The 24,158-nt window shown below is 49.7% G+C and overlaps 1 protein-coding gene across 1 annotated transcript in view; it reads right to left on the reverse strand.

Annotated features, from left to right (window-relative positions):
• The window catches only part of FHOD1 (formin homology 2 domain containing 1), a 62,872-nt gene extending 39,303 nt beyond the window's left edge, over positions 1-23,569 (reverse strand). Inside the window, exons 1-3 of the mRNA XM_074968417.1 lie at positions 23,393-23,569; positions 1,275-1,381; positions 436-500 (exon numbers count right to left, since the gene is read on the reverse strand). Coding sequence (XP_074824518.1) covers positions 436-500; positions 1,275-1,381; positions 23,393-23,569 — 349 coding nt within the window. The remainder of the gene's footprint in view (positions 1-435; positions 501-1,274; positions 1,382-23,392) is intronic.
• Between the last annotated feature and the right edge of the window lie 589 nt (positions 23,570-24,158).

Here is a 24,158-nt window from a genome sequence, read left to right on the forward strand (position 1 = left end):
TCACTCCCAATCTGACCCGGGGAAATTCCTTCCTGACCCCCGATGTGGTAGCAACCAGCTAGACGCTGAGCATGCAAGCAGGAACCAGCCAGCCAAGCATCTGAGAGAGAATGCTCCATGCCACCTCAGAGTCTGCCCCCCCTCGCCCAGTTCCTCATCTCTAGCCGTGGCAGTGACAGGGGCGGGAAAACCCAGACATGGCAGACAGAGATGAAGCCAGAGAGAACATTGGAGCTCAGAGGTTCATGGGAAAGGGAGTCAGGAGCCAGCCCCCAGGAGCACTCAGCAATTGACCCACGGGCCAGATTAGCCAAGCCCCACACAGCCCCATGTCACAGTGCTCCTGGCTCGAGTGGCCTTGGGCCAGTTAAGGGCAAAGGCCCTGGGGAATACAGAAGGGGCTGGGCCCAGAGCCCTTGGCTATCAGGGACTCACCGAGGATGGCATGGACTCGGACGGAGAGCTGCGTGCGCAGGATCAGAGTTGGCCGCCTCCCTTTGCTGGAATGAGAGGAATGCAGGTAAGTCACTGCGAATGTCACCAATAGCCTCACTCGTGGGCAGCCAGGGCCTGCTTGCAGCCCCTGCAAGTCAGCAAGGCCCAGACCGACGCCAACCAATGGGCATCAGCCTGCCTCCACACTCAGCACCAGAGCTCCAGCCCTAGCACCTCCACTCCCCTAACGATCATCACAGCCACCCTCAGGAAACCAAATCGATGCAGTTACAGGGGGAGGGGAAGGGGCAGTTCTTTAGTGCACTGTCCTGTGGCCTCCACTCACCTCTGTGAGTGTACTTCCGTCCTGATCTGCAGCTGCTCCTGCTTTCCAGGCCTGATCTCTCCCCACAGCTCTGCTGCGGCACCTCAAGTCCAAGGTCCCTCACTCCCCAAAGACTGCCCTAGAGTTTGACCAAAACTGGTCTGTCACCAGGCTCTCGGCCCACGGGCTCTGTTTAACATCCAGGAAGTAGCTGGCAAAGGAGTCAATCCTCCAAGTGACTCTACAAGCCCCAGCCCCAATTCCAGGCATTCTTGCTCTCCCGCAGGCCCCTCACCTGTCTGCTCCAGCCTGGTGAGCAGGCAGAAGAGGGACCTGCACCAGAGTCTCATTCCGTGTGTTTTACAGGAGCAGAGCACATGGGGACATCTGGAGAAGGCAAAGGTGGGGGAAGCAGGGTCATGTCGTCTGGCTGGGCAGTCTCCCAAGTGGAAACAGCGATTCATGTCCCACTGACTCGGTTCTGACAGGTATATCTGCGACTCCAGCAACTCACCTGATCTCCTCGTAGAAGCCTTCCAGCTCATCTTTCTGCTCCAGCAGGGACAGATCAAGATCCAGGTACTGTCCAGATGGTGAGACCTGCAGCGTACAGTCCGCCAGCTGCAAACACAAGGGCCCCCCATAGATCAGTGATGGTGCTTGCTAATGGGAGGGAGGAATGCATAGTGAGGTTGTGGGGAGCAGGGTCAGTGTTAGGCACCCCAATAACTATACTGCCACTGTACACTTGTACAGGACAAATAGCCAGTCAGCAGCAGGGCTATAAGAGTAGAACCCAGGAGTCCTGACTCCCAGACCACCTCCCCCTGCCTCTCAACCATGCAACTTCCTAGCCATTCCCTCACACCCAGCTGCTGCCATCCCCTTTTGTGGGGTTTGCACGGCCGTGAGGTGCCTTGGGAATGGCTCGCTGAAGATTTAACTGAGGCACTTTAGTTCAGCTCTAGGGGGCCAGAGTGCAAGTCACCCACGAGTCCAGAAACTCCTGTTCTGCGTCCTCTCAGCAATAGCATTCAGTCCCGTCCCATCCCCCAGGCTCGGGGGCTGGGGTTCCACAGGCCACTTCTCCACATTCCTGTCCTCTCTTCCCCTCACCAGATTCAGAGATTCCAAGGCCAGAAGGGACCACTGTGACCATCTAGTCTGACCTCCTGTACAGCACAAGCCAGAGACCTGCCCCGAAATCATTCCTAGAGCAGATGCTTTAGAAAAACAGCCAGTCCTGATTTAAAAATGGTCAGTGATGGAGAATCCACCACAGCCCTTGGTAAATTGTTCCAATAGTTAATTGCCCTCGCGGTTAAAAACTTACGCCCTATTTCCCGTCTGAATTTGTCTAGATTCAACACCCAGCCATTGGATCGTGTTAGACCTTTCTCTGCTAGACTGAAGAGCCCATTATTAACTATTTGTTCCCCACGTAGGAACTCAGACTGGGATCAAGTTACCCCTTAACCTTCGCTTTGTTAAACTACATCGATTGAGCTCCTTGAGTCTATCACTATAAGGCAGGTTTTCTAATCCTTTTATCATTCTTGTGGCTCTTCTTTGAACCCCCTTCAGTTTATCAGCATTTGTCTTGAATTGTGGACCCCAGAACTGGGCACAGGATTCCAGCAGTGGTGGCACCAGCACCGAATACAGAGGTAAAATCACCTCTCTGCTCCTACTCACCATTCCCCTGTTGATGCACCCCAGGATCACATTATCTCTTTTGCTCACAGCATCCCATGGGGAGCTCACGTTCAGCTGATTATCTACCCTTCCCCCTGATCTATTTCAGAGTCACTGCTTCCGTTGCTAGATCACAGTCCTGTGCTGGCAGCTGGGTGATATGCACTGGTACCCTCATCTCTACAGCACTTGAGCAAGGAGCTACAGAGCCCACTGACTGAACAGGTGAGGAAAGAGGCCCAAAAGGAGTCCCCAAGGAAAGGGGGCGGGGAATAAAGACAACCTATAGAGGGGAGCAGTGGGGGAGGGACAATTCATCAGTGGGGGTGAGATGAGAGAAGAGGACACCATGCCAGCACCTAAAATAGCGACTAGGTGCTAGCAGTTCTCCCCGACCCATCCCTCCAACGCACACCCTAGAGATGCAGCCAGCTGCAGCCTGGACTCATGGCAAAGGGACATTTGGACACACCCTCAGTACACACAGGCACTGGTGACTCACCCACCACCATGATCCTGACAAAGCCGGCACGCTGACTCATCGCTGCCTGGCCGCTTCCTGCCAGTCATGAAAACCACAGCCTCCAGGCTGTGCAGTATTCACAACCCAAAATAAAGGGCTCCAAGCAGGGGACCACAACCCTGACAGGGTCAGCCATTCCTGAGTCACAATGCAACCACTCCAGGGGATCGGGCACATGGCCCTGGCCTCAAGCCAGGTAGGCTCTGCAGTGGACAGCGGTAAGACCCCCCCCCCCAAGAGAGGATGCCCCCTTCCAGCAGGGCAATGGGGAGAGTGCCAAGCAGGGACTGGCGATCTCAGCCCTGTGGAGGAAAGTCTGAGAGTCAGAAAAGCCACCGTAAGGAGGCTCCGTTACTGAACAGTGCCAGGGAAAAGGGCAGCTCCCGGCCAGTTCAGCCTAGGATTAGAGCTGCTTGCCCAGACGCTGCCTCTGCCTCCGACTCCCACAGCCCACCTCACGCAGCTGGAACCATCTTCACCCTCGGCCCAGCTTCTTATCTCACTCCTGTGTTCTGAATTCTGTATCGGTGTGTGTGTGACCGGAACTCTTGCTCTGGGGTCAGGGCGTGTCACAGAGACCCTTGCTGGGGTGGGCAAAGCACCCTCCATAGAAAGGGGAGTGTTCAACCCCAGCTCCCCACATCGTGACATACAAGTCACTTCCTTCTGGGATACCGTCAGGCGACCGAGGGGAAGCAGGAGGCAGAGCCCACTGGGCTCTGGCTCCGGCACACACAGGTAGGCTCGGCAGCATTTGATTTCAACCAGTAACCATTGGCAAACATCCATTTCAGCTGACACACCGAAATCAATCCATGGGTAACAGGGGAGCCTGCAGGGATTGGGTGTAACCTGGAATCCCGGCTCTTTTCGGACAGGAAATCCCACATCACAGCTCCTTCTCGTGGTCTGGAAGGTTCACTCTGCAGTGACATCAGGGAGCGGACCCTCTGCAAGCCCAGCCCCACATGCCACAGATCCAGCTACATGCCCTCACGCTGGGCCTTTGGAAGGCAGGGCCTTACTGGCCTTGATAGCTTGCTATGCCAAGTCACAAGCCAAATCACATCTGTTTGATTCTTTGTTAGTGTCATCACTATGAGAAGGACTTGCCAACCCAGTTCACTGGTCCCGTTAAAAAAGCAGACAGTTTTAATGCATCTTTTCTAGCCAGTAATATACAGGAATGAGGTAGGTATCTCTTTAAATGCTCCAAGAGCCCTCCAGCGGTGTTCTCTGTGGTGGGCAGCAGACACCGCCAGAACCTAGCCAGAGCGAGTCTAAGTATGGAGCTAGCCCTGGCACATTTGCTCTAAATGCTTATTTGGGACCTGGTCATGCTCACCTTCTTCCTTCCTATTGGCAGTGTGGCAAAAAGAGCAAAGACACAAGCTACCTCAGTGGTTCCATCGATATTTCAATCACGACTGGATGTTTCTCTGAACATAACCTACCCTAGATCAGCTGCACATTATGGACTGGTTGCAGGAACACTGGGTGACATTCTCTGGCCTGTGCTATACAGGAGGTCAGACTAGTTGATCACATTGGTCCCTCACACCTACTAATCTATATTATGACCCTACATAAGGCTGGCAAATCTGTGGCTGCATCTCAGTTCCAACCAAGATGAAAGTCAATAAAGACAAGTGCAAAGTACTACACTTAGGAAGGAAAAATAAAATAGGGAATAACTAACTGGGTCGTAGTACTGCTTAAAAGGATCTAAGGGTCATAGTTAAGACTAAGTTTTTATCATGGATATTTTTAGTAAGTCATGGACAGGTGTCAAGGTTCCCTCCCCACTCTGAACTCTAGGGTACAGATCTGGGGACCTGCATGAAAGAGCCCCTAAGCTGATTCTTACCAGCTGAGGTTAAAAACTTCCCCAAGGTACAAACTTTGCCTTGTCCTTGAACTGTATGCTGCCACCACCAAGCGTTTTAAACAAAGAACAGGGAAAGAGACCACTTGGAGACATCTTCCCCTAAAATATCCCCCCAATCCCTGGGGAAGGCTTGATAATAATCCTCACCAGTTGGTACAGGTGAACACAGACCCAAACCCTGGGATCTTAATAACAATGAAAAATCAATCAGGTTCTTAAAAGAAGAATTTTAATTAAAGGAAAGGTAAAAGAATCACCTCTGTAAAATCAGGATGGTAAATACCTTACAGAGTAATTAGATTCAAATCATAGAGAATCCCTCTCGGCAAAACCTTAAGTTACAAAAAGACACAAAAACAGGAATATACATTCCCTCCTGCACAGCTTATTTTACCAGCCATTAAACAAAAGAAAATCTAATGCATTTTCTAGCTAGATTAATTACTAACTTAACAGGAGTTGGAAGGCTTGCATTTCTGATCTGTTCCCGGCAAAAGCATCACACGGACAGACAGAACCCTTTGTTCCTCCCCCCCTCCAGATTTGAAAGCATCTTGTCCCCTCATTGGTCATTTTGGGTCAGGTGCCAGCGAGGTTACCTTAGCTTCTTAACCCTTTACAAGTGAAAGGGTTTTGCCTCTGGCCAGGAGGGATTTTATAGCACTGAATAAAGAAAGGTGGTTACCCTTCCTTTTATAGCTATGACAACAGGTTACAGGCAATAAACAAACATTCACAGAAGCCTGTGACCTGTCTCTGACTTTCACTAAAAATATCCCTGGCAAAAGGGGTAGGTGGGTTCAGCAGCACTCACTGCTGCTGGGGCTCCCGGATCCCCCCAGCTGCCCACCAGGGCTGGGCAGCTGCGGAGTCCCCCCACCAGGCTGGGAGCTGAGTGGGTGAGACTGGCTGGGAGCTCCAGCCCCAGGGCAGAAAATGACATGGAGGTCAATGGAAGTCACGGATTCCGTGGCCGCCATGACATAATTATAGCCTTAGTCAGAGTGGATCACAAATTGAACGAGTCAACAATATGATGCAGTTACAAAAAAGGCTAACATCATTCTGAGGCAGGGGCGGGCAAACTTTTTGGCCTGAGGGCTGCATCGGGTTTTGGAAATTGTATGGAGGGCTGGTTAGGGGAAGGGGTCGTGGCCTGGCCCCCACCTCCTATCCGCCCTCCCGACCCCTGCCCCATCCAACCCCCCTGTTCCCCGCCCCCTGACCGCCAGACCCCTATCCACACCCCCGCCCCCTGACCACCACCCCGAACTCCCCTGCCCTCTATTCAGGCCCCCTGCTCCCTTGGCCATGCCGCAGCACAGAGACCGGGTCAGGCTGGCCTCTGCAGCTGCACTGCCCCAGGAGTTCCCAGCCCCCCACCCCGAGCATTGTGCCGGTGGCGAGGTGAGGCTGCGGGGAAGGGGGGACAGCGGGGGAGGGGCCAGGGGTGAACCTCCCTGGCCAGGAGGGTCCCACGGGCCATAGTTTGCCCACCTCTGTTCTGAGGAGTATTAACTTATGGATCTAAATGCAGAGGAGGCCTGGGATTCCTTTAAGTGAAAGCTGCAGAAGCTATCGGAAGCCTGCATCCCAAGAAAGGAAGAAAAATTCATAGGCAGGAGTTGTAGACCAAGCTGGATGAGCAAGCATCTCAGAGAGATGATTAAGGAAAAGCAGAAAGCATACAGGGAGTGGAAGATGGGAGGGATCAGCAAGGAAAGCTACCTTATTCAGGTCAGAACACGTAGAGATAAAGTGAGAAAGGCTAAAAGTCAAGTAGAGTTGGACCTTGCAAAGGGAATTAAAACCAACAGTAAAAGGTTCTATAGCCATATAAATAAGAAGAAAACAAAGAAAGAAGAAGTGGGACCGCTAAACACTGAGGATGGAGTGGAGGTCAAGGATAATCTAGGCATGGCCCAATATCTAAACAAATACTTTGCCTCAGTCTTTAATAAGGTTAAAGAGGATCTTAGGGATAATTGTAGCGTGACAAATGGGAATGAGGCTATGGAGGTAGATATTACCATATCTGAGGTAGAAGGAAAACTCAAACAGCTTAATGGGACTAAATCGGGGGGCCCAGATAATCTTCATCCAAGAAGGAATTGGCACATGAAATTGCAAGCCCATTAGCAAGAATTTTTAATGAATCTGTAAACTCAGGGGTTGTACCATATGATTGGAGAAGTGCTAACATAGTTCCTATTTTTAAGAAAGGGAAAAAAACGTGATCCGGGTAACTACAGGCCTGTTAGTTTGACATCTGTAGTATGCAAGGTCTTGGAAAAAATTTTGAAGGAGATAGTAGTTAAGGACATTGAAGTCAATGGTAATTGGGACTAAATACAACACGGTTTTACAAAAGGTAGATCGTGCCAAACCAACCTGATCTCCTTCTTTGAGAAAGTAACAGATTTTTTTAGACAAAGGAAACGCAGTGGATCTAATTTACCTAGATTTCAGTAAGGTGTTTGATACCGTGCCACATGGGGAGTTATTAGTTAAATTGGAAAAGATGGGGATCAATACGAACAGTGAAAGGTGAATAAGGAATTGGTTAACAGGGAGACTACAGCGGGTCCTACTGAAAGGTGAACTGTCAGGCTGGAGGAAGGTTACCAGTGGAGTTCCTCAAGGATCGGTTTTGGGACCAATCTTATTTAATCTTTTTATTACTGACCTCGGCACAAAAAGTGGGAGTGTGCTAATAAAGTTTGCGGATGATACAAAGCTGGGAGGTATTGCCAATTTAGAGAAGGACCGGGATATCATACAGGAGGATCTGGATGACCTTGTAAACTGGAGTAATAGTAATAGGATGAAATTTAATAGTGAGAAATGTAAGGGCATTTAGGGATTAATAACAAGAATTTTAGTTATAAGCTGGGGACGCATCAATTAGAAGTAACGGAGGAGGAGAAGGACCTTGGAGTATTGGTTGATCATAGGATGACTATGAACCACCAATGTGATAGGGCCGTGAAAAAAGCTAATGTGGTCTTGGGATGCATGAGGCGAGGTATTTCCAGTAGAGATAAGGAGGTTTTAGTACCATTATACAAGGCACTGGTGAGACCTCACCTGGAATACTGTGTGCAGTTCTGGTCTCCCATGTTTAAGAAGGATGAATTCAAACTGGAACAGGTACAGAGAAGGGCTACTAGGATGATCTGAGGAATGGAAAACCTGTCTTATGAAAGGAGACTCAAGGAGCTTGGCTTGTTTAGCCTAACCAAAAGAAGGTTGAGGGGAGATATGATTGCTCTCTATAAATATATCAGAGGGATAAATACCGGAGAGGGAGCGGAATTATTTAAGCTTAGTACCAATGTGGACACAAGAACAAATGGATATAAACTGGTCATTGGGAAGTTTAGACTTGAAATTAGACGAACATTTCTCATCATCAGAGGAGTGAAGTTTTGGAATAGCCTTCCAAGGAAAGCAGTGGGGGCAAATGACCTGTCTGGCTTTAAGATTAAACTTGATAAGTTTATGGAGGAGAAGGTATGATGGGATAACATGATTTTGGCAATTAATTGATCTTTAAATATTCGTGGTAAATAGGCCCAATGGCCTGTGATGGGATGTTAGATGGGGTGGGATCTGAGTTACTACAGAAAATTCTTTCCTGGGTATCTGGCTGGTGAATCTTGCCCATATGCTCAGGGTTTAGTTGATCGCCATATTTGGGGTCGGGAAGGAATTTTCCTCCAGGGCAGATTGGAAGAGGCCCTGGAGGTTTTTCGCCTTCCTCTATAGCATGGGGCACGGGTCACTCGCTGGAGGATTCTCTGCTCCTTGAAGTCTTTAAACCACGATTTGAGGACTTCAATAGCTCAGACATAGGTGAGAGGTTTTTCGCAGGAGTGGGTGGGTGAGATTCTGTGGCCTGCGTTGTACAGGAGGTCGGACTAGATGATCATAATGGTCCCTTCTGACCTTAGTATCTATGAAACAGGAGTGAGACACGAGAAGTCACTGTCTTGCTCTGTGCGGCACTGTGAGGCCTCAGCTGGAGTACTGCGTCCAATTCTGGGCATCGTGCTTTAGATAAGAGGTGGACAAAGTGGAGAGAGTCCAGATGAGAGCAACAAAAATGATAAAAGGTTTAGGTAACCAAACCTATGAGGAAAAGTTAAAGACACTGGACATGTTTAGTCTTGAGAAAAGAGGACTGAAAGGGGACCTAATAACAGTATGTTAAGAACTGTTACAAAGAGGATGGTGATCAGTTGTTCTCCATGTTCCCTGAAGGTAGGACAAGAAGTAATCGGCTTAATTTGCAGCCAGGGTTAGATACTAGGAAAGACCATCTAACTCTGAGGGCAATTAAGCACTGGGGTAGGCTTCCAAGAGAGGTTGTGGAGTCCTCGTCATTGGAGGCTTTTAAGAACAGGTCGAAAAAACCTGTCGGGGATGATCTAAGTTTACTTGGTCCTGTTTCATCGCAGGAGGCTGGATGAGATGACCTCTCAAGACCTCATCCAGCCCTCTCTCTCTATGATTCTACCAACAATGGCTGTTCTTTTCACCACTCTGTCTGAAGTATGTAGCTAGAGTTGGGATCACGGGCCCTCTGCCAAAACATGCTTCCCGTAGCTGGGGGTGGGGGAGGAGCAGGGGAAGAAGCATGGCCTAGTGGATGGGGCACAAGACTAGGAGCTGGAACTCATGAGTACTGATCCCCTTCTTTGGAGACTACGTTCCAACTGGCAGACCCCAACAATATCTGCACACGGGGAGCACTCATTCCCCTCTGGGCTAGGAGTCACATCTGGTAACCTGTCAACAGCAGCCACTGGCTGCAAGCTGTGACTCAGCCATTCCCTCCGCTGAAAGGAATCAGGCTGGGTCAGTACCTGGGGAGGTAATGCCAAGGATCACGCGGGCGTGGAAGGACATGGTGGTGGAGATTCAAGAGTTGTTGTTCTCCTCTCCTGTCAACTGATGCATTCATGTAGCGCTAGAGTGATGTAAAACTATACATCTGAACACTTCTGGGGTGTGCCCCCGGTACTTCTCAAATTCCACTGCAAATGATGGGGCCTTCTGCCAACTTCAATTCCACCAGTCGGTTCAAACTGATTTGTTCCAACCTAAACTGCAGTGCTGCCAACTCTGGCATTTTGTCACAATCCTTGTAATATTTGTTATTTTAATTAAGCCCCAGCTCCAGGAGTGATTACAGATGATGACACGACAATCTCAGTTTTCATTTAAAAATGCAAGTAAGTTCCTTGCCCTCCTCTTTGCAGAGAAAAGCTTGAAAATATGACTCCAGAGCGACTCAAAGGCTCAAAACCAGAGGCTAAAGAAAGCAGCCCAAAATGTATCACTGTTAAAGGTCTTGTGACTTTTAAGTCAATCTCATAATTTCTAAGGCCTGACTAATGGTCCGTGACTACGTGGGACTGGCAATACTGCTGCGTCACTACTGGGCGCTGATTGGATTCTTATTGTGGCTTATATGCCACTTTGCATCCCTAGGGGATCCCCAAATGCTTTACAATGTGCTATAAGATCGTTACTATTAACCAAGTAGCGTTGGCGTCACTCTACATCGGGTATCTAATCCATGGTCACCTGACGCACTGAAATACTGGTGTTGCTCACACGACATGCAGATTCTGCAGAATCTCAGCTTTCACTTAACAAGGCATAACCTTCCTGGTTATGCAGAAAGCATGAATACACTCATTCAAATGGGAACCCAGCGTACCCAAAGCCGTACTGTCTGTCTGAATCAGTGACTCAGCGGTACAACTCTCTAGCATCTCACGAGGGTGGTAACTCTCATGCCTGGAGAGGACCTATTAAATGTCCGCATTAATTAGTTCTTTGCTGATCAAGTTAGCGGAGAAGGGACTGGAGAAGGGGTTGGGAGTGAAACCCAGGGGAGAAGGGAGGGGTGGAAATTGGGAGCTGCTGCATGAAAGGAAATGCTGAGACACAAAGCCAGGGCAGAGGGAGTGTAACTGAGAAAGGCAAGAGGGGGAGGAGGGCCGAAGAGAAAGAGAGGACAGAAATAGCGGGTCACCCTAAGCCAGGCATTTCTCACTGACTGATGCAGAATATGACAATGAGGTGCTGAGCAGAGACATGCCAATGAAGAGATTTACTTCCTACATAAAGGCCATATTCGCCTCTCGATCTCTGTGCAAACCTCTTCCTGTCACTATGGGAGTTGTGCTGGAGACGGTGGGGTGTACGTGACTCCAGGTTCGCATCCCAGCCCGTGGGCTGTAACTAAACATGGAACTCATCCCTCTCCCAGGAGTCGTCTGACACAGAGTAAGCAGGGGAAGCCCCCTTCCCCCCCCCCCAGTTCTTCCCAGGAGTGCCTTCTCAAGCCTCGCTAGCAGCCCTGCAGTGTGTTAACAGCTAAATCGCAGGCAGGTCAGCATCCATGTCCATGCCTGCTTCAGGGGGCTGAATTACATGGACCAGCCTATTGGGGAGGCCAAGCCCTCCTGGCGGCTGCAGGAACTCGGATGCCAGTTTCTCATGTGAGCGCGGCAGGAATGCAGTTCCACCCGCAGCGTTCGTGGTTTGGATTCTACCCCAGGCACTTGCTGTCTCCTAGTGCTAACCCTTGGGGACAGGGACATGCTGTTCCAGTCGGCTCACGAGCTGCATTGCCCTGGGAACCCTTTACAGGCAGTTCCCATGATAGGGAATTCCTGCATGAAAGGGCAGTGAAAACAGCAGGGTCTAGGTTTGGTTCCTTTCCTTCCACCCAAACAAGGCTCTGGGACGCACTCACAGCAAAAGCCCCGACCAGAAATACTGAAGTCCAGATACTGTTGTAACACTGCTGGAAGCAGTCAGGGGAGGGCCACTGCTGTAACGGGGAGAGGAGTCCCTGGGACAGAACCAGGTCTCTACTCTGAGTCAGTGTGAGAGCTCAGTTTAAATCTGTTAAGAACTCATATCTGTGAAATAATCTTAAAATAGCCTGTCACTTTAAACGTGGATTCAAGGGAATACTGAACTGGCTTCAGTGTCACACATCCTGGCAGCGGAATTATCTTCTAACCTCTTCTGGGAGGCAGATAAGGAGCGATGGGTCACTGATCTGGCTCACTAGGTTAAGGTGATATCCAAAGATGTTCACGCATCCCCAGAAACAGGCTACAGGCAGCAGGGGCCTGGGAACAGTTAGCTGATCATGAGAGCTGGGAGACCAAAGGTTACAGTCAGCAGCAACAGAGATGGAGATAAAGGGTTCGAAGCCCTGGTGGTATGGACAGCAACAAGAGAAGCAGCTCAGTGCAGGATGGTGAGGCCTCCTCTCCCAGCCAGCCCACCCGCTGTCTTCCCACAGCAGCTGCAGATGGAACTCCAAGTTTCTAGTCGGCCATGAGAGAAAGTTTTCAGAACTTAATGAAGCTACTCGCCCTGCCTGTTATTTCTGCAGAGATGAACGCAGACTTCACTCCAGCGTGAGCACAGACAGGATGCTGCATGTTAAACACAGCCAAGCTACAGGGAATACAAGAACTTCCCTGCTTGTTTTAAACCCCAACTCTCCACCCCAATAGCTGAAACCTGACACTCAGGGTGTGGGAACTGCACAGACTCTGCCAAGTGATGCATACAGGGAGATCAGTCCTAGGGCTGAAGCTCTGACCATGGCCCTTTCACCAGTCTGACAGGATGGCCTGGGTAGTTTAAAGTGACAGCCGCCTTCCCAAATGGATATTAACACTTTGTAAACACACAGGTGTCTTACTAGGGAGAGCAATAGTAGAGATTATGGGGTTCAAGTGTCCCCAATTGTCCCTGGAAACTCCACGGTGGACAATGGTGCTCCCTTCTCCCACCAGGAAGCTCTAAGTGGCTGGGGCAAGCATTTCCAAGCACACTTTTGCTAACTGTAAAACTCTGAAAGGAAATATTGACTAGACATAAGCCAAACGAAAATCAGCCACTCTTAAACTGAATTAAGAGTGCCCATGCAGGGGCTAGCACCAGTTTACCTAAACCATTTAAAAAAAAAAAAAAAACACACACATTTAGTTAAACTGACAACTTTCTCTTGTATACAAGGCCCCAAATTTGGGAAAATGTCATTTTATTCTGTCCCCAGTTAATCAGTGCTGTGAAGGGGAGAGTTATATGGGACACGGAAATTGAGGCATAACTCTTCTAAGCAGTCCCAAACAACAAGGGTGTTTTTAGCTCAAGTGTTTGCTCTTTACCCTATTTCGGTGGCCCAGGAGGAAAAGCTAACTGCTCATGCCTAACTATGGTGCATGTACAGTGATTGCAGTCCATAGGGCAGACCCCAGCGTTCCAGGCTGGATGCAGTCCCGATGTAACGTATGACTAATTCTGCTCTTTTTCCTCTCCCCAAATAAACCTGGAACCATGTGTGTAAGGGATCTGAACAAGCTTCTTACAAGTATCAGGGGTATATAGTGGAATCTAGGAACAGAAACCTCAGGAGGATAGTTATTTTAGACAGCAATCTGGGACATGAACTGCCTTTCACAAATCCAAGCTGACTCATACCTATTAGCTTGTACTTTTCCAAAGGTAGCCGTAAGCTATAATATCCCAAATATTTAAAAACCTTTTCCTAATACAGGTATTCCTACAGCCTCTTCCTGAACACTGGAACAACAGTCACTGTTTTCTGAGCACCGGGTACTTTTCCATTACCAAAACTTATTAAAGGTAATGATTCACCCATTTACTCCTCCTAGCACCAAGAACATCACCTTGTCTTTACCCTCTGCCTTGCTCACTTCTGTCTAGATACTTGCTTTCCACCATAATTCTGGTCTCCTTTGGCTTGTTCGCTATCACACAAAGCCACACTCCATGGACATACCATTAATATTCTTTTTATCCTGCACAGGTGTGAAGAAGTCACTTCCACCTCCTGTGATTTGTTTCAGTAACTAGCAATAATTTCCAGCTCTTCCGTGCTATTAATGACCCCACCAGTGCTCTTATTTTTCAACCCCCGCAGTGCATTTAAAGAAACTCTGACATATCACTTGACATATCCCCAAAGTCTGCCATGCCGTGATTGCAGAGTAGCAATGCCCACAAGCACTTGGCTCGCAGGACAGAGACAAAGAACACAACCTTTGCTCCATGTGTGAGGTGCCTGGCCACCCCAGCAGGTTCTGAAGAAATCCCTGCATCCAAGTGGATGTTTCTGCTATGACCAACCACCACTAAATAGTTTAAAATATTGGAATTTAAGCTGCCGTTATTAGGTTTCAGAACTCACTCCCTGCTGAGACGAATGAGATGGCAGTGGCTTTGTTTTATTCTGTGCACCTGCAGAGTCAGAAGGCACTGCACTGGTTTATGTCACAGTGGTTTTCTACCCAACCAGAAAGGCTAGACATTTGTTTTTTAAAAAGAAGGCTGTAAATACCAGACACCAGTAGAGAGCTCCTAAGATTGTCACACTGGTGCATTTCCACGGTATTTTTTTCTGGCATCACTAGTTATTGTAACCTATCCTTTGCTGTCTGACAGATGGGAACAAGTGGTGGTGTTGACAACTTGCTTGCATTTGCTGAATCAGAATGACAGACCTGCTTACATACTTCAGTCTAAATACACAGGACCCTTATTTGGTATCCAGTTTATATCTGTGATTTATACACAGAACCTAGCTCGGCTTCTGTTTTCAAGACACAGGTGCCTAAACCTCCTCTTCCAAGCTGTGTCAGCTGCCTCCCTAACAGCAGTCTCTAAAAGAGGATAAGTACAAGCCGGATTACATTTGGGTGAAAAGACAGTACCACAATGCTTATGCTAGGGGGCTGGATAGCCCAGTTTTGCTGCAATGTAGAGGAGGAATGCTTAGTACCCGCTATTTCCGCAGGGACACCTCTGGGCAACTTAATCTGATAAATTAGCGGCGTGAACCCCACTTTACACTGGTGCTGAGAGTCTACATTGGGGTAAAGATATTGATGTAATGACACCGGTGCACGTTTCTCTAATGCTGACAGGCTTTTAAAGGAGACCCAGAAATTTGGCTGTGAATAAATTAAACAGGCTTAGTCTACTGGAGGTTTCAATACTTCTTGCTCAGAGGGGATGTGTTGCACCCAGAATGGTATTAAAGATAAGACCCAAACCAGCACTTTAGAACGCTGGTTGTCCTCCAAGGCAAGGTGGAGGGTGCCCCAGGGCCACACTCTCCCTGATGCTTTCTTGCCAAAAAGATGCCACTCTACAAATGATGGCTCTTCCAGGCCAAGCCTGCAGCCCTATAAGGACTTAAAGATCTCAAATGACAGAATACTGGACGCTAGTAGGGCTCAAGAGTCCACCCTGGGCGTACAAACTCCAGTGGGCACACTAAGAAGACTGGAGTACGTGAAAGCAGCATATGGTAAAAAGGGGGGTTGCAATCTGTGATGGGTCATGCAAACCCCACACTGGTTAACAAGGGGTTAAGGAGCTGCTCTGGGCTGAGCCAGGCCCACCCCGCCACACTGCCAGGCCGGCACAGGCTGGATGGGCCGGGGGAGGTAAAAGGGGAGCAGAACAGCTGCCATGGGAAGAGCAGGGAAAGAACAGACCGTCAGCCCCTGAGGAAAGGGCTGAGGGAAGGCAGGAGCTTCCCAGACAACCACTGCCTGACAGGGAGGGCCAGATCCCCCTACGTCCGGAGAGGGAGGCGTACCCCTCTCTCCCTGGCTAACTCAGGTTATTTGGGTTAATTCCCCTTGCTTTTTGTTCACAGACTGCCCAGAAGGGGGAGGCTTTAAAGTGACCTGGCTGGAGAGCCGGAGCACAGGAAGAGGCAGGCTGCCGCAGAGGTGGAGCAGCCACCTGCAGGAGACCCCAACAGAGAGAGCGAGCTGCCACGCCTGGCCATGAGGAGGCGCCCGCGAGTTGACCCCAATCACGGAGCAGAGTCCTACCACCCTCCAGAGTTTGCTAAGGACAACGGGCTATCGCACATGAAACTTGAAACCCTGGAAGATAGCTCAACAGGGACAACATTTCAGGCAATGTGACAAAGGGAAGAGTATCACTGCCAGGGTCCTGTGGGATATTTTTCTACAGAAGCCTAATGCACCTTGACAGGCTCACAAGTCTTCCTTACCCCACTTAGATTTACGTCCCTTCTCGAAATCTCTCCTGCCACACCCGTTATAACATCCCCTCCAGTCCAACATAAAAGATCTTATTACACACAGAGTCCGGCTCAGAGAGGAAAATCCGTGCCAGAGATCTGTTTGCTTCGTTAGGCATCGCTTTTGTTGTTTGTTCCCAAATTAACTCCACTTGGTCACCCTTGAAAAAATATCGCATGACATGACACTGCTAGTTCAGTCCAAGAAAAACGAAGATGTGGCTGAAAGGGCACGTGTCTGGTTCAGAGGAAGGTTTAACAACAAGTTCTGTTATCCACACACGCCAAGGCTCCCAAGCTCATGTGGGAGCCAAATGTATCTGGCCCATGCTTCCTGCCTGCATACTCCGGCCTCCTGCATTGAGAAGCTCCCCTCACCTCTACCGCGGGCTGCTGCGGTGGTGGGCAGCAGGCCGAGTCCTCTTCTCCTTTGGAGCAACTGACTGAGCGCATCTTGCACTGCTTCTGCTCCTCCCTTGCATGCCTCCCACACTCGGCCTGGCTGCAAGGCAGGCAAAATCGGAGAAGCACTGCTCCATCCCTGGGGTGGGAGAAGAGTATCATCTGGCCCTGGAGCAACAAGTAAACTACCCTAGAGCCACAGGAGGAAGGCAATCTGGTCCTCCAGGGGAAACAAAAATAACCAGCAATTGGAGTGGAAGGAGCAAGAAAAGGAAACCTTTGAAGGGAAGAGATGGTGGAAGTGCCACAAAAACAGTGGAGAGGAGAGTAGGCTTGCTGTCCGCCCATATGAGATTGGAGGTGAGTGAAAACCCAATCCTCCTCCCCCCGCCCCAAGGTAAAAAGTGCAGGGGAAATCAAACTCCATTGGAATGGTTCCAGGCATTATGGGGAAAGAAGAGGAATGGCCATCCAGCTTGACTGAGAGATGGAGCTTCAAATACAGTTCAGATAAGTATTTAAAGCCTGGGTGTTTATCTGAATTGATCCCAAACTCTGCACCTTGCAAGGTTCCCCTCCCCCTCCCACTTCACTGGCCTTTATGTGCATTTTGCTATCCTAGTGCTGCTTGAGCGTTTGGCTGGTTTTTGAACAATGCATCATTGTGATGCATTCCTTTGTCCTTAGCCAATGTCACATTGCAATGGGGCAGTTTGCTCGTCTCCAGTCCTGAACCTTTTCCCACAAATAAGATGGGTAGTGTCCAGAAAAAGAGGACTGAGACCTCCCTCCAACCTCTAACTGGGATGCCAAGTCACTGCTAGTTCTGGCAGCAGGAAGCTATTCTGGTGGCCCACCATACCTTTGCAAGTCTAGAATCACCAGTAGATCAGCAGTTATCGTTTTCTGCTGGATTCCATTTAATTTCCCTGTTTTCCATCCCTCACTTATTTACGCTTCCCAGAATTATTTCTTTAGTTCACCTCTCAGATTTCATGAGGATTTATGGGATGTTTTACTGAATATGTTTTTTTTCATCTTCACCCCAGAGTTTTGAATACGTTGATAAGACACACCAATGACATTGAGAAGACATGGTACAATCATCCATCCCAAGGAAGGATTCCTCACAAAAACATGGTGGTGCCACTGCGGATGGGACTGCTTAAAGCTAGCAGACACTTAATGCCGTCTCTGCCTTTCTGTGCTCTGGATCAGACAACTGCACGCGTCTCCCCAACAAGTAAAGGCAACGCAGTGCAGACGAGGCACTACATGCTTAGCTGTTCACTGCCCTTGGAAAAGCAGGTTGTTGGTTAATAAGTTTCACCTGGATAACTAGGTCTGCTGGCCTCACAAAGCAGTTTCTTTGTTAACAGAAGGTAAACAGCTCCCTGCTGCCAAGTGGGGCAGCAGTACAGAATAGGACAGCGTAAGTGGTCTCCTGTTTTGAGTTACAGAGTTTTCTGTTCACGCTACCTGAACCTGCATGTTAACCCCCTTCCATGTGGGGCATTTACCAGAAATGTCCCAGGTTTTACAAAGGCTATCATGCAGCTTTTACTGATTTTCACTGGAATTTTGAACCACTTAAATACAAAACAAAGTGCCAGACCTCCCCGAACCCAGCTCCCCACTTTGGAAGGAGACAGTAGCTCACTAATCGAGGCCACCCAGGTTACTGAGCTGCTACCTCATCTTCCAGAGCAGGCAGCGGGGTCAGAAGTATTCTTATATTTCTCTGGTTTCAGAGTAATATAAGAGTATATTTCTCTGCTGTTGTTGTTTTTTGTCCTCCTGTCCCCCAGTATTTACCCATAATACTGTGAAGTTCTTTTTTTAACCGATTTTCACTCATTTTTAATTTGTTTTTAAACAAACGCCGATAAATTATCAGGAAATTTTAAAATAAAAGCTGAAAACAAAGGGCCTTACCTAGGTGCTCCTAGCAGGCTGTTAAGCAACACTGCCTCAGGGGTTTCAGCACTGCAGCCATTAAGCCTTTGTGTTACACCTTTGTTTCCCCTGAATAGACACTTGTATGCAATGGATATTAAACGTTTACCATCTTTCCACTACAGCTAGCTTTCCCTAGATTTCCTTTTGCACTCTGACCTATGGAAAATTGAAGTTCTTTAATTCTTACCCATTTGATTTCTCTCTAAATCAGCAGACACACAAGGCAGGGTAGCACACCACATCACGTGCCATAATGTGCCTCAACAGAAGAATGCTACAGCAGCCAGGCCCAGATGAGGCAGACCAAAGATCAGAATTAGTCAAATTATACAAAAAGAAAAGGAGGACTTGTGGCACCTTAGAGACTAACAAATTTATCTGAGCATAAGCTTTCGTGAGCTACAGCTCACTTCATTGGATGCATCCAATGAAGTGAGCTGTAGCTCACGAAAGCTTATGCTCAAATAGACTCTAAAGTGCCACAAGTCCTCCTTTTCTTTTTGCGGATACAGACTAACACGGCTGCTACTCTGAAACCTGTCAAATTATACAGATACCATGGGACATGGAAACTATGGTGTGCTGGACAATTTGAGATTCCAGCAGCTCATTCCCACAGACCAGCAGTAGGCCTGTTTACAGAAGGTCAGACCAGATGACTAGAATGATTCCTTCTGGCCTTGGAATCTCTGAACAGTGCTGGACTGGATAACTGCACACTAAAAGCACAAAGCCTTCTGCCATGTTCAGGGCCCTGCTCCCACTGAAGTAGAGAACATTCTAAGCACCTGTCCACTTCCTCCCGGATAACCCATTTAAGAGTGCCAGGAAGGAAACCAGACAATTTCCAGTTAATTTTAGCCTGCATTGCAGAAGGGCCCAGATAATCACTCCAGAAACCCCTGCCCTGAAGCCTCAATGTGCATACATATGCCAGTCACTGTTAGCTTGCAAATCTGCTTATCCCCAACTCCACCTCTGACAACAGGCTCAACTAGGCCTTCAGCACCTTTTGTCTTATTTAATAATTTTATTAAGATGATGTTAAAATAAAAAGAAAACAGTACAGAGTTTAAGCATAGAAGTTTCTGGTTATCAGGGAATGAGGTGCAGATTATCAAGGGGCGCGCAGTTCGGTTTAGGATCAGATGGCGTAAGGAATACATAATCTGTAATATCCCTGATTGGGGGTAAAAGGTTAATGGGTCAAAGCACAGACATTGAGATATGGGGGTACGTTGTTCATATAATGGCTATGTTCAGGTGTGGAGTATAATGAGTGCATACGATGAGGAGGATGGAATTACCCTCATTTGGTGAGATTTAATGTTCAGTGAGTTTATGATTCCAGTTCATATGGTCCAATGGAAAAAGACTCTCGGTCCCTTTCTCATAGTTGATGCACGATGTCGTTCTGTTTCTCCTGGTACTGTCTCCTGGCACGGTCGGTGGCCAGTGAGGTGTTCGATGTAGATGTCCCTGGACCATCGGACGGCGTATCTACTTACTGCCACTCCCCCACATAGCATTCCTGCTCTCCAGAATACTGCTGCCATTTCCTCATACATTCAAAGCATAACCACGTCAACCCCATCTGCTGGTTCCCATTCCTTACAGGGGCCAGTCTTGCCTTGATTTACAAACCCTCCATAGAAGACTTCATAAACCTCCTCTCTTCTCTCCACCCAGATCCTTCCCCTTTGCACCAGCCAGCTCTGTGACCACACACAATCTTGTCGATGCTGGTCCAAGACCACCTCCTCTGCAGCTCCTGTCTACTCTGACTGCCTTACTATATCCATCTGCCTCATGCTTTGGCTTCCTGGGTCATTTCTGAAGCTGTGACTCTACTTTTTGCCTATCCTCAATGTTTTGCCTCATCCAGCTCTGGACCATTTTGGGATGCACTTTGTAGGAAACATACCATAGAATACCTAGGTTATTCAGAGAAACATGCGATCCTTTGTCAAGCTATCTACCGTGAGGAGAGTTAACACTCATGCCTCATTAGCCAGCAGTTCAGGGGTCTTGTCATCCCATCAACAGGATAGAAACTCCAGATGAGTCAGCTAACACACCAACATGGCTAAGGATGCTTGTGAAAAAAAGAGGAGCTGACACTCATCCTCACAGCTGACACTGAAGAATAGACAAAGGGTGCTGCACTGTGAGAAGTAGGATAATTCCGAGGAGTTTCCTCCCACTTGTGCCCAGGGGAAAGCTAAAAATGGCAGGGCACTATTCAAGAGAGTGAGGACAGCCCAGAAGTCCTGCTCAATCTCACTCTTCGTTACACCAGTTCTGATTTTCCAGACTGCATTTAAGAGCTACTGTGGCACCATGAATAGCGGAATACTCACACCAGAAGCCTGTAAACTTAAGTGGACAATTTATCAAGAACCACATCTGTACACTGCCAGTAAGGAACTACGAAAACCAGACATCGTTTTTGTCAAAGATGAAACAGCCCTGGTGGTCGATGTCACTGTTCACTTTGAATACAAAGACCAAACTTTTCTCTGATGCAGAGGCTGAGAAAGTCCGACATTATGCATCAAGCCCGTTGCCAACTGTGTCCACATATCTATTCAGGGGACACCATCATACGGCCTAATCATATCAACCACACTATCAGAGGCTCGTTCACCTGCACATCTACCAATGTGATATATGCCATAATGTGCCAGCAATGCCCCTCTGCCATGTACATTGGTCAAACTGGACAGTCTCTACGTAAAAGAATAAATGGACACAAATCAGACTTCAAGAATTATAACATTCAAAAACCAGTTGGAGAATGCTTCAATCTCTCTGGTCACTCGATTACAGACCTAAAAGTTGCAATTCTTCAACAAAAAAACTTCAAAAACAGACTCCAAGGAGAGACTGCTGAATTGGAATTAATTTGCAAACTGGATACAATTAACTTAGGCTTGATAGAGACTGGGAGTGGATGGATCATTACACAAAGTAAAACTATTTCCCCATGTTTATCCCCCCCTCCACCCCTCACTGTTCCTCAGACAGGTTTCAGAGTAACAGCCGTGTTAGTCTGTATTCGCAAAAAGAAGAGGAGTACTTGTGGCACCTTAGAGACTAACCAATTTATTTGAGCATAAGCTTTCGTGAGCTACAGCTCACTTCATCAGATGCATACTGTGGAAAGTACAGAAGATCTTTTTATACACACAAACCATGAAAAAATGGATGTTTACCACTACAAAAGGTTTTTTCTCCCCCCACCCCACTCTCCTGCTGGTAATAGCTTATCTAAAGTGATCACTCTCCTTACAATGTGTATGATAATCAAGTTGGGCCATTTCCAGTTGGGTGGGGGGAGAGAAAACCTTTTGTAGTAGTAAACATCCATTTTTTCATGGTTTGTGTGTATAAAAAGATCTTCTGTACTTTCCACAGTATGCATCCGATGAAGTGAGCTGCAGCTCACGAAAGCTTATGCTCAAATAGATTGGTTAGTCTCTAAAGTGACACAAGTCCTCCTTTTCTTGTTCCTCAGACGTTCTTGTCAACTGCTGGAAATGGCCCATCTTGATTATCACTACAAAAGGTTTTTCCCCCCCACACTCCTGCTGGTAATAGCTCACCTTAAGTGATCACAATGCGTACGGTAACACCCACTGTTTCATGTTCTCTATGTATATAAATCTCCCCACTGTATTTTCCACTGCATGCATCCGATGAAGTGAGCTGTAGCTCACGAAAGCTTATGCTCAAATAAATTGGTTAGTCTCTAAGGTGCCACAAGTCCTCCTTTTCTTTTTGCGAATACAGACTAACACGGCTGCTACTCTGAAACCTTTAATTTTGCCTGTTCAGTCACTGTTAACAGACTCTAGTTATCAGCTTCCCAATCCTCACTGTACAAGCAGCATTATATAAACTCCAGATGTTACAGGAAGCAGTGGTGGTGACTCAGAAGACATCACTGTTTCCTTCAAGTCAGTTCTCAGTCAATGCATCAGCTTGGTGTTGGGGGCCCTGTGCTACTGGAGAGGACGTTTCAGAACACAGCTAAACCTGTGGTTGTTAAACGTTCCTCCAGCAGTGTGTTCCTGATTTATGCTACACAGGAATAGCGGACACAGGCCCTAACCAGCAAGCTATAGGCTATGTTTAAATACAAGACCTTATGCTGACCGTTTCCATTCTGTGCGTGCATAGGGGGGTTTATCGAAAGGATTTGAGCTTGGACGCTGAGGAGCAATGTCTCCCAGTTGTAAGTCTACCAGTACAGTTGCCCAGCGCTGCCAGGTCTCCACGAGAAATCCAGTCTGAACGGATTTCACCTGACTAAAGGTTTCGAACCAACCAAAGGACACGCCAACCAACTCCTCCATAAATTAGGAGACAGCTCCTAGCGGTCAGGGCACAAATCCCTACACCCCATCCTCACTGGCCCAGCCCCTGGTCCCTCCCAGTACTGCCCAAACAACTCGCTGCAATGGCTCAGTTCCAAGGCCTGCTCCTGCCAAGAGCCTCGGCACGAACCTGCGCCAGCCTAGCAACGTGGGGATGGGGAAAACGTACGCCGGCCAGTGCGGCCGACACACTCTGTAAACCCTTCCCTGAGGGCCAAAGGACGGGCCAGAGGCAGCAAGATAGGGATGTTCTCACCGACCAAGCCCAGCCCATTCGCAGGACCTGCCCTGACCCCACTTCCTTCCCCCGCGCACAGAACCCCCCCCCCAGCCATGCAGCGCCCCCCCCTCCATGCAGGCCCCGCCACTACCCCGGTCCCTCCAGCCCAGCACCCCCTCGATCCTTTCCAGGCCCCCCCACACCATCTCGCTTCCCCCTGCCCAGCCCAGCCCTCTTCACCAAGCCCCCCCGGGGCCTGCCAGTACCCCGCTTCCTCCAGCTCAGCCCCCCCGACCTCATGCGGGCCCCACTGCCCCAGCCCCCCAGTGCAGCCCCTACCCCCGCTTCCTCCAGCCCAGCCCCCCCCGACTCCACCTGGGACCCCCCCGCCGCACGGACCCCGCCCCGCCCCGGGACAGGTGGCCCGCGGTCGCGGCTCACCGGCAGGGGCGCGCCCAGCAGGCGGTGCAGGGCGGGCAGCTGCGCCCCCAGCGGCAGCGCCTGCAGCAGCGGGTGGGCGGGCGCGCGGCGCGGCTCCGGGAAGCTGGCGCACGCGAAGGGGTCGCGGTCGTCCAGGTACTGCACGCGGCAGAGCGCGGCGCCGGGTCCGGCCGCCATGGGCGCCGCGCTGCTCCCCGCGCGCCCGCCCGCCGCCACTGGCCGCGCGCCGGCCGCTGGGCCCGGCCGAGCCCCCTGCCCCGCCCGCGCCGCGTCCGGCCGGGGGCGGGGCTACGGCCCCCGGCCAATCGCTCGCCGGTAACCGGGGCGACCGGCCACTACAGAGCAGCCGATTGGCCAGCGCTGCGGGGCGGGGGGCGGGGCCGGGGCACCCCCGGGCCGGGGCGGGCTCGGAGCGCCGGCCGGCCGGCCGGCCGGCGGGGGGAAGGGGGGGCCGGGCCCGGCGAGCTACGTGCGGCTGCTGGAGGTAGGGGACCGGCCGCCCCAAGTGCCTGGGGGCGCGCAGGGGAGCGCGGAAAGGGGGGCCCAGGAGTGAGGGGAGGGGGCATCGGAAGCGGGGGTGCAGAGGGAGAGGAGGGGGCAGGGGAAGCGGGGCGCGGGAGAGGGGAGGCGGGGGCATCGGAAGCGGGGGCGCAGGAGGGAGGCGGGGAAGGGGGCGCAGGAAGAGGAGGGGGAGGGGGCGCAGGGGGAGAAGGGGGCACAGGGAGGAGGGGTGTGGGAAGGTGGGCGGAGGCACAGGGGTTAGGGG

Source organism: Natator depressus, chromosome 12, assembly GCF_965152275.1.
Source record: "Natator depressus isolate rNatDep1 chromosome 12, rNatDep2.hap1, whole genome shotgun sequence".
NCBI classification, from domain to species: domain Eukaryota; kingdom Metazoa; phylum Chordata; order Testudines; family Cheloniidae; genus Natator; species Natator depressus.